At 34.2% G+C, this 10,946-nt stretch overlaps 2 protein-coding genes across 2 annotated transcripts; both read right to left on the bottom strand.

Annotated features, from left to right (window-relative positions):
- Window positions 1-7,102: 7,102 nt before the first annotated feature.
- Window positions 7,103-7,730, bottom strand: LOC105794224 (nodulin-related protein 1). Its single transcript, XM_012623282.2, has one exon. It carries the CDS (start codon window positions 7,675-7,677, stop codon window positions 7,303-7,305), a length of 375 nt encoding a protein of 124 aa, XP_012478736.1. The 5' UTR covers window positions 7,678-7,730; the 3' UTR covers window positions 7,103-7,302.
- Window positions 7,731-8,346: 616 nt separating this feature from the next.
- Window positions 8,347-9,553, bottom strand: LOC105794223 (eukaryotic translation initiation factor 5A-2). Its single transcript, XM_012623281.2, has 5 exons — window positions 9,249-9,553; window positions 8,942-9,064; window positions 8,821-8,877; window positions 8,665-8,739; window positions 8,347-8,595 (listed from the first exon to the last, which is right to left on the bottom strand). The coding sequence occupies exons 1-5, from the start codon at window positions 9,369-9,371 to the stop codon at window positions 8,494-8,496; spliced, it is 480 nt and encodes a 159-aa protein (XP_012478735.1). The 5' UTR covers window positions 9,372-9,553; the 3' UTR covers window positions 8,347-8,493.
- Window positions 9,554-10,946: the final 1,393 nt, after the last annotated feature.

Below are 10,946 nucleotides of genomic sequence, written 5' to 3'. Positions count from 1 at the left end.
ATTACATCATTAAAAGCAATCCCTTTCATTACCATGGTTAGAGGGAGGAAATTGAACTCATAATTTTTTGGACGGCTAAACAATGTTATTTTAGATATAAAAGGGTCGTTTTTAAGTAATTGACTATGACAAAACTCGTAAATTATACTTAACAACAGATAAGTTTGGTGTTTAGTTTGCCTTAAGATTTTCATATGCTTAAATAAATTTATATATATCTTTATGATATAAGAATTGAGCCTTAGCTCAATTAGAACATGCATTTTTGAATAGAAAATCATACTAATGATAATTATTAAAAAGAAGAAACAAATCGTTTACACCCCTGCCCGCCATTAAAGCCTGTCTTATCCCTATTGGCCAACAAGGTCGGTGCAATAAATAAAAAACAAAATAATATTAAAAAAAAAGGAAACCAAACAGCCAAATTTAAAGAAAATAAAAAATAAACAGAAACCAATGGGAAATTAAACAGTTTCCTCTTCTTCCCCAAATCAGTTCTTCACCAGTGAAAGATCAAGCAATCCAAAACTTAAAATCTTCCTTTGCATGAGAAATCGATGGTTTTAATTGCATTTCTCTAACCGATCAAAACTCATTAGATCTTTCATGACATCTTTTCTCCGATTCCATTCGAAACTTCCCTTATTTCCTTCCAATTGTAGGCGTCTGTCCTCTGCAGCCATCTCTTCCACTCTCGGTGAGGCCTCTTCGATCCGGCATTTGGCCAATTCAAATTGCTTCCCTTCTTAAGCTAAATCATGAGTAGCTATATTCGTTTCTCGAGGTACGTGACGAAACTCTATTTCTTCAAACTTCTCAAATTTGTATTTATTAGCTCTAATCAACATACCTATTCTTGATTTATCCTCCTCAATCGATTTCATCTTTCTGATTACTATCAATGCATCCCCTTCCACCAAAATTCGTTGAAAACCTAAATCTTCGGCAAACTGTAAAGCTTGCAAGCATGCACGTACCTCTACCATTGTTTGATCCAACATGCATTCAATCAGGTACGTATACGTGCCTGTAATTAACCATGTAAAATTTCTAATGAGGACTCCTAGAACTGATTTCTTTGTGGTTTATGGAAAGCTAAGGTAGTAGAGTAGACAATTGGGGTCGAACCACTATAAATCGTTGCGTTCATTGTTGCCCATTCATTTGTTGCTTCCACAAATTTCTTAATAAACCAATTCACCCCCTCTTGGGGATTTTGAGTTGAGTTTTCGAGCTAACAAGTAGGCATGTAACTATTTTCTATTCTCTACAGTGTAATTTTTATATTAGTGGCAACTTGTAAATTCCAAAGCTTTGTGTAGAAAGCTTTAAACAGTGTAATCTATAATGCTCTATCATCATTTAGAATGTATGTATCCTCAGCCATAATCCATTTCTACCTACTTTTCACTGTGTATACCCCAATATTGTCACCTTACCATACCCGTTCATTTTTTCGCACGCTATTAGATAATGGAATTGCCAATATTCTTTGTACATCATCTTGATCATTCACATTGATTAGATCTGATACTATTGTGTAACTAGTATTGATCATTGTACTTGTACCCTCTATTGACCAGGTCTTGGCAACCAAACATCATTCTAGATGTTAATTTTAGTTTTATCCTCTACTCTCCAACTAGAACCCTGCTCCAACAACTTCCGTATGCTCCAAATACTCCTATAGGTATAAAAAGGGTAAGAACTCAAATTAGTTTTCATGAAATCCCCTCTTGGATAATACTTTGCTTTCATCACTCTTGCTAACAAACTGTTTGGATTCATAATTAACCTCTAACCCTGTTTTGCTAACAAAGCCATATTAAATTTGGTCAAGTCTTTAAATCCCAATCCACCATGCATCTTTGGTCTACATATCAATTCCCACTGACACCAATGAATCCCTTTATTGGTATTAACGTTACACCAACAAAACTTAGAAATTAAGTTATCAAACTCATGACATATATAGCCTGGTAACAAAAAACATTGCATTGCATAAATTGATATTGTCTGCAAAATGGACTTAATAAACACTTCATTTCTTCCTACCGAGAGTTGTCTTGTACTTCAATTCTCCATCCTCCTAATCATTTTCTCTTTTAGCCCAACAAATGCATCTCTCTTTTGACGTCCCACCATCCTTGGCAACCCAAACTATTTTTTGGGGTTGTTAGAGATCCTTACTCCAAGTACCCTTCCAATTTGTTCCTGCGTCTCAAATGGCACATTTTCACTAAAATAAATAAGGGACTTATCGAAATTAATGAGTTGTCCTGACTCCCTTTCATATTCCTTCACAATCATCTTAACTGCATTTACTTCGATAAACAATATACTGTCATCTGCAAAAAAGATAAGTGTGTTACCTCTAATCTGCTTTGTCCCACCTTTGCCCCTTAATTAAACCATCATTTTTTGCTAAATTAAGTAGGCTCAAAAAACCCTCTACACAAATTAAGAATAGATATGAGTTTAACGGATCTCCTTGTCTCAACCTTGTAGAAGGTCGAAACACCTATCCTTGAAACCCATTAAGCACCACAGAATAAGACACTAATGTAACACACCTCATTACTAAATTAATCCACTCAATACAAAACTACATCTGTGTCATCATTCTTTCCAGAAAAACTCATTCCACTCAATGATAAGCATTACTCATGTCTAACTTCAAAGCAAAAGACTCATTAAATCTCATCATTCTTTTTTGTTAAAGAATGTAAAAGTTCATATGCAATCAAAATATTATCTACAATTTCTTTTCATGGTATAAAAGCTCATTGGACTTCACCAATACAAATTTCCAACACATGTCTAAATCTATTGACCGTCACTTTAGAGATGATCTTATATAGCACATTACAAAGACTAATTAGTCAGAATTGAGTCATTATTAAATTTAATTAACGTCCTTATCAGCTTCCATATTTAGTGCGAGCTTGATCTTAGTAAACTCTTTCAAGGCTTCTTCATCAGGATCACTATTATTAAGTTTAATTAATCGATCATTCAACATGGACATTGAACATTTCCTATTCATCTGATTTACTTTCGCCCGCCTACCAATTATGAACCCAAGATTGTCCAATTTCAAAGGCACCTCCACACTATTTACCTCCCACACCCTCTTTACTTCTTCCATAAAATCTTTCTCTAAAATTAAATTTGTGTTAAACCGAAATTGGGACTGCTTTGTCACCCTCCTGTTTCTACTCATGCCATCCGTATCCATCAGTATCAGGCAATGATTTGATATGGAGTGAGTAAGATGTTTAACGTTATAACCAAGAAAGATACTCCACCATTCTGGATTAGCTACTCATCGATCCAACCTTTCTTGTATGTTATTCTTTGGAAGACGACCTCTTTCCCATGTAAACCACTATCCAAAAAAAGCCAAATCAGCAAGTTAACAATCCTCTAATACCGTCCAAAAAGCCAATATATTATTCTCATTTCGAGCAGATCTCCCTCTTTTTTTCAAAAGAGAACATTATCTCATTAAAATCCCATATAATTAATCGTAGCAACAAACTATTACCATTTAACCGACGAATCAAATCCCACGACTCCGCCTAACGCTTTTTGTCAGATGCACCATAAAATCTAGTCAACCTCCACGATATCATCATTTCCCTTCACATACTTCCATATCAATGTGTGACTTAGAATAGCTTACTTCTTAAGGGACATGGACGGAAGCGTCAGCCCCGTAGTGCGGAGAACCGATGAATACTCGTGGAGAAGGCTAAGTACGGATTCTAAGCCTCAAGAATCCTTTTTGGGAATATCGACAACCTTCGGCTAGATGGGTTTAATGGCTCATGGTTGTGGTGGAAAAGAAAATAAATATAATAAAAATAGAGATTTTATTAAAAGGAAATATGAGAAGAACAAAAGCCTAGACTTTTGGGGAGAGAGTGTTTACAGAAAAAGATCGATCTCTTTTGAGTCACTTTACCCCCTATTTATAGTGCTAGGGGAGATAGTCTAATCCTACTTAAATTCCTAAAAGATAAATACATTTAATTGAAGATAAATAAGGATAAATAAAATAAAATCCTAAAAATAATCCTTAATAATTATCTCAATATTAATTATCCTAATATAATTAAAATGGAGTTTAATAGAATAAAATCTCTTCTTTTTGCATTCCAATCCTTGTGTCCTCCATGCTTGCACTTTTGGCCCCAACTTTTCCTTGTGTCGCACATTGGCCCATTTTATCTCTGAATTCACGCTTTTGGCCCTAAATTTTACTTTTGCTTCAAATTTAGTCCCTATGAGATAAAAGATCATAAATAGCTCAAATTAGCAGGATCATACTCAGAATAAATACAGTATTAATACATAAAAATACATTATTCTAAAGTGTTATCACATATAATTAACCGTGGTAACAAACTATTACCATTTAACTAACGAATCAAATCCCACAACTCCTCCTAACGTTTTTTGTTCGATGTACCATAAAATCTAGTCAGCCTCCACGATATCATCCCTTCACCTTCACATACTTCCATATCAATCTGTGACTTAGAATAGCTCCTTAGTTTATCATTACAATCCATTGTCCAACCTAATGACAATCCTCCTCGTGGTCCGACGGCTTCAACTTCAATCCTATTAATAAAACTGCATTTCTTCTTGACCTTTTCCATTCGCCTCGCGCTTATCTCTTTTCTATAAGAAACAAGAGATGAGGCTTAATATGTTTTAGCTTTTTTTTAGATGATTAATCGTCCACGGTTGCCTCAGCCCACGGACATTCCAACTGAGGATCTTCATTGCACCCGCCTAACCCGCTTAACAGCGGTTACCGATATTTCAAAAGGAACTCTCAAATTCATTGAATCAACATTACTAGAAACAACCAGATTTACTTGATGCATTTTTTTTCCTTTTCTTACAATCAACTATCTCAATTGGACTATCCTCCATATCTTAGCCCAATTCCATCTACCCATCACTTTCTAGCCCAAATGTTAATCCAGAGTTTTTTGCCCGGCTAAAACACTCTTTATCAAATTGCAGCTCTTCCCCAAATTTTGTATTTAGATAACGTCCACTTTTCTCGCCCCTTATCTGATAAGACCAACATTTTTTGATATCTTCAAAATTCTTCCCCCTTATCATCATCCACCTCTACTCTTGTTAGATTACTTCCATAGCTATCATCCCTCAACCACTTACTCACCTCCAATGACGCCCTCCTAGGTGCCGCCCTTAATGAAATGTCTCAGCCAAGAGTCACCTCCTGTAATTTTAGTGTTAATCTAACCAGACAAAATCTTTCAGCATGCCCCAACTTCTCACACAGAAAACAGAATAATGGTAGTTTCTCATACTGGAATATTGCATATGTCGAATGATTCGAATTTACTATTATTCCTTTTCAGAGGTCACTTAACATCCAATCAAACTCGAATTCACATATACTTTTTTATTCCCTTTATTACAGATCCAACATCGTACTCAAGAAACTAACCAATAAAATTCCCAAACTGACGTGCCATTCCTTCTGATATAAATCCCATATGCAAATTATGCACCTGAACCCAAAATCTGCAAACATTAATGAGACTTGTAATGAATCTTCCCCTATACTAAATGATGAAATAAAATGAGATGTCTGTTGAAGAACCATGATGTTCCTTAGAGAACTCTCTTTAGATCTAACTCATGATAAAATTTGAACAAACTTCTTTTCTCACCAATATCCATAATAGAAACTCCTCCCAACGAGTGCCACAAATATGTCAAAGTGTTTCGCATCGATGGGAAATGAACCACACTATCTGTCAGAACCCTTCCAACCAGACATAACCTGAAATCTTCATCCACTGCATCCTCATCTCCTTGGTTTTGCATCAAAACTTCCTTATCATTTGATATGCTCAGACGTGCAAATTCCTCTCCCATGATTATTTTTCGCAAGTCTCCTCCCTCCCCTAAACCACGCCTCAACAAAAAAAAAAAAAAACCCCTAATATCACCTTGCAAAAACAACATACAGAGAAAACAAACATGCTAACAAGCATACTCTACTTTAGCTAGGTTTTAAACATTCATGTACCCATTGTGTAAATGTTATTTTTATGTTATGTTTTAAATTATATTTCATGTTAATATTAGGTCATATCTCCAATTATTCCATACTTCATATAGTTTATGTTGGTTTAATTTTAACTCTAAAATTATTTATTTGAGAATTGGGTGATTGCATTTTACATACATTAATATTATATTTAAAAGGGTTACCATTATAAATTATGTAAAAACTATACTTCACTTCAATTGATATTTGTTATTATCTTAATGAATTAGAAATAAATTTAGCACTATACTATAACTCTATATTGAATCTTGTGGCTTTATTTTTATTTAATTCAATTTTGCCACTAAAATTAATTTTTATTAAATTTTAATTTAAAATAACAAAGTTTTCTTAGTTTTTATGTTAAGGATATGATTTTGCAACTGAGTAGATAATGTGTTACTCCCAATCCTATGGATTAAATTAATAAAAAGTGCAAGCAAAGTCTAAGAGAATTTAGTTGTAGGGGGATAAATAAAATATAATAACCGGAACACAAGCTGCCAAGGTTGTTTATGGGAGAAGAAGAAAGTTTTTTAAGTTTAGATCACATGTCAGTTTGATATTGCCTCACAATTTCTTTTCTAATAAACTTAACATTTGGGGTTAAATATAATTTAACTATTAATTTCTTTTTATATCATCTGACACATAAGTGATCCCATTTTTATGAAGGTCCAAGGATTCAACCACCTTCAAACCAAAACGCCAAAAAGAGGTAAATCAAGCATTAAGCTTTAGAAATATATCTTATTTACAATCTCTCCCTACTTTTTAATTACATCCAACCACCTGCCCAAAGAAGCGAACTCAGGAGCCTAATCCCTTCCTTTACAATGAAATTTTTATTTGTTCTTATAAAATTTTTATTTAAAATTACATTTTTATGATTGTCAAAACATTAAACTTTCCCACCTTAAAAATTTGACTTCACCTTGTTCAGCCCCCCAAAAAAAACCTTACATCCAGTCACCATTGTCAACAGAAATCCTGGAATTGAAAGGAAAAAAACAACTGGGTAATTTTTACTTAATTATTACTGCAATATATTTAGCAGACTAATAGGTAATTTATTACAGCATATTACACAGATAAATGCATAGGAGTCAACTCATGGACCATGCAACATACACAGAAAGATACATATTGACAGCAAGGCTTAAGTAAATAAATACTAACAAGTTTTAATTATAATTTTATTTGCCTAAGAAACCTTGAGCCATCTTCATGTAATCCCCAACACCACCACCACCTGCTGGAGCAGTTTCAGAATCTTTGGCGGCGGCACCGGTTCCATGGGAGTCGGGGTTGGTGGTGGGAGCTGAGTGACTGGTCTGGTATTGATGCAAGTAAGTCTCAGCCTTTTCGACATATTGGCCAACACCCTTGTCCTTATCCAGCTTCCCATAGTGTTGGCCGGCACCCAAAAGATCAGCACCTGCACCAGCAACCTTACCCTTGTCAACCTTGTCGCTTTCTTTGTTGAATGTGGACTTTGCTGCGTCCGCCACCAGCTTAGCGCTAGACAGGAGTTCGGAGGTGCCTGGTTTAGGGTCTCTCTCTGAAGCCATTGTTGAAATGCTCTCTCTAAGGCAAGCTTTACTATAGATATGTGCTTTCTTCCCAGTGGATATATATAATATATATGGATGCTTGCGAGTTGATTGGATTGCATGATATGGATTATGGGCCACCCTCCCTTAACTTGTTCAGTGTCGGCAAAACGTTTTCATGGTTAATTTAAGGACTTCAATTTGCCACGCATTCGGTTTCCTTGATTGGCCTGGATCTTGGATATTTTGTTGGCCCCCCTATTGACGTGTTTTTGGCTTCTGCTGTTGACAGTGCAATGTCCTTTTTCTGATGAGGACCTAAAAAGCTTGGGGAACACAAATCCACAAAATGCTAGCGTGTTTGAATATTAAATAATTTGTTGCTTATTTTTCTTAAAAATATTTTATTCATGAGACACTTGTCGGATTATTAATAGAAAAGAAATTACAAGGCTTGTAGGTAAGAAGCTAATGTCTTTATTTCTCTATCAAGAAAGATTTATTAGGAGGAAGAAATATCAAAACCTCATATGACCACTCGCCAGATATGATAAAACCCACCCCATAGATGCTTATCAAAAACCCCTCTTTACATGCTTTATTTTTTTAGATTCCCAAATACATGAAGAGAGTAGACTTTTCTCAAACCCATAACGTGCAATTCAATCAACATTAAACAATGGATCAAAAATAGAAGAGGGGAATTGAATACTTAATTATATGTCAAAGAGTCATAATCTTAGAGCTGGAGGACATAACAAATATGCTCTCCTGAAACATGAAACACCTCCCACTACTACTACCACTACTTATATCAAGCATTTCCCAGCGCAGTTACTTTGGGCCAATGTCCTTGAGACCACAGATCTGCTCCTCCCCCATAGCCGACATAACAGACACAACCAGATCTTTCCCCTCCGCAAATCCATCCTTTATCTGCATTCACTCATATATTATTAACTCAAACCAACACAAAACATCAAAGAATTCAGACACCACACACACCTGCGTCAGCAGATTATCATCAGTTGGAAGCCTGAGATCATCCTTCGTGTTCCCATTCTCAGTCAGCAGACTCACCTAAACTCAAGCATCATTAAGCAATTCATATACTCCAATAACATCATATGAATAAATACATAAATAAAAACCACATCTTACAAATCCATCCTCAGAGATATCAATCAGCTGGTAATCAGTACGGTTGACATGAGGAACCTGAAAATAAACGAATCATGATTAGCCTCTAAAACACCACCACTAGGGAGAGAGGAAGGCATACATCACAGTTGTGAGAGGAGGGAAGGATATCTTCCAGCTTTTTGCCGGTGAAGATATCAATTCCAACAAAGTGACATTTTGCGTGCCCGTGCTTCCCAGTCTTGGATGTTGAAACTTCCACTACCTGTACAACATCATATGCACCAAATACAAAATCAAATAGTATGACTCTACCCAAACCGTATTTAGAGATCAAAAATTATATTATTTAATAATTTCCTTTTCAGCCACTTGCCAGATTTAAGAATTATCATACAAAAAAAATGAGTTAAAAATTGTACCAACAGAATAAAATGATTTAGGCTAACCTTGCAAGGACGGCCTTTAATAACAATGTAACCGTTCTTACGGATGGTACCAGCTTGCTGAGGATAAGTTTTAGAAGCTCCAGCATCAGCTTTAGACTCGAAGTGGTGCTCCTCGTCCGACATCACCGCTCTAGAAAAAACAAAAGAGAATCACTAGAAAAGCAGCGATTGAGACAAAAGGGAAATGGTTTTTATAACTGTGAAAATGTAGGAAAATGCAGGGTTAACTTCGTTTTATTTATTTATTTTATTTTAGGAAAGGTAGAAATTTGGGTGAAGTCATGTATGTTGAAGTGGGGAGAGAGTGTAGTCCGTTGGATGGGTGGGATTGGAAAATATCTTTTAGGGTATGCGTGTGACGGACGCTTAGCTTCGAATACATTTGCTTACATTTTATTTTTGAGGAAAATTTGTATGAAATTGTAATTTTATGTTTTTTTAATAGAAGAATAAAAAAATTATATTTTTCATCTTAATTTTTAGATTTTTCCTCTTTAAAAATTTAAATCTAACGAAAAATGCTAAAAATGAGAAGGAAAAATCTGATTTGTCATTCTCTTATTAAAAAGAGATAAAAATGACATGAAATCACAGTTTCATACAATCATTTCTATTTATTTTTAGTTACTTCTTTACTTTTTCAAGATTATACACTACATTGTGGAAAAAAATGTTATACGATTGTCGAAACCGATTTTTGAAAATAAAAATTTAGTTGTCGACTTTAGAAAACAAAACTGGAGTCGCCACGATCCTTTATTAAGGTGTGATCAGCCCACCTTAAAAATAATTTTGGTCTGCGAAATTTGAGAAAATAGGTTCGGGAGTCAGTTACGCACAAGGAAGGATTAGCACCCTCGTAACGCCCAAAATTGGTACCAAATTGATTTTTTTTAATGCCTTGGTGTCAAAAATTTGAAAAGATTTTAAAAGGAAACTTTTTATTTCATGAACGAATTAAGGCATTCTTATTTCAAAGAAATAAAACACCACACCCAGTGAGTTAGGGCACAATGTTTTTAAATCTTCAAAATACCCAAATATTGCCTTTTGCTTTTGAAAATTCTTATTTCGAGAAGAAAATGTCATGACCAGTAAGTTAGGACCCAACATTTTGAATCCCCGAGAATAAGCTTTTATTTAAAATTTACGAATTTATTGCAAAACAAATACTTGGCTTTCTAAATTCATCGAAAAATAATCGCAATCCAGTAAGTTAGGACACAATCTTTCCTGAGAATCATGAATGCCAAATATTTTGGAAATTTGTAAAAATATGATGATTTTAATGCTTCGATAAAACCCAAAATATATTTTCCAAAAGGTATGTCAAAAGTTAATGTATAATAAGAAACAAAACTTTAATTTAAAACATATATGAATAAGCATTTACAAAAATATATATACAATATACAAGTAAATTTGCAAATAAAAAGAAGGAATGAAATACATCAAACCAAAAACTAATAAAAAATTGCATGTTTATAAATATGAAAATAGTAAAAAGGGTATGCATATAAAAATAAAATGCATAAGTATATATGTGAAATAAAAAGTATGTGAAAATTCAAAAAAACTATATATATAAAAAATGCGAATGCATGTACTTATAAAGTTTAATATATATATTAAATATGCATATATACTATGTAGAATGTGCGTACGTATATATATATATAGAAAATATAATAATAGTAA

The sequence above is a fragment of the Gossypium raimondii genome, chromosome 3 (assembly GCF_025698545.1).
Source record: "Gossypium raimondii isolate GPD5lz chromosome 3, ASM2569854v1, whole genome shotgun sequence".
Lineage (NCBI taxonomy): Eukaryota > Viridiplantae > Streptophyta > Magnoliopsida > Malvales > Malvaceae > Gossypium > Gossypium raimondii.
Note: the sequence above shows the minus strand (reverse complement) of the source record. Positions and strands in the feature narration are given on the sequence as shown.

Coding starts and splice junctions, on each gene's coding strand:
- LOC105794224 (XM_012623282.2), bottom strand. CDS start 7,677: ATGGCTTCAGAGAGAGACCCTAAACCAGGCACCTCCGAACTCCTGTCT.
- LOC105794223 (XM_012623281.2), bottom strand. CDS start 9,371: ATGTCGGACGAGGAGCACCACTTCGAGTCTAAAGCTGATGCTGGAGCT. Junction 8,740..8,820: donor ATATCTCTGAGGATGGATTT/GTAAGATGTGGT, acceptor GCTTGAGTTTAG/GTGAGTCTGCTGACTGAGAA. Junction 8,596..8,664: donor ATGATAATCTGCTGACGCAG/GTGTGTGTGGTG, acceptor GAGTGAATGCAG/ATAAAGGATGGATTTGCGGA.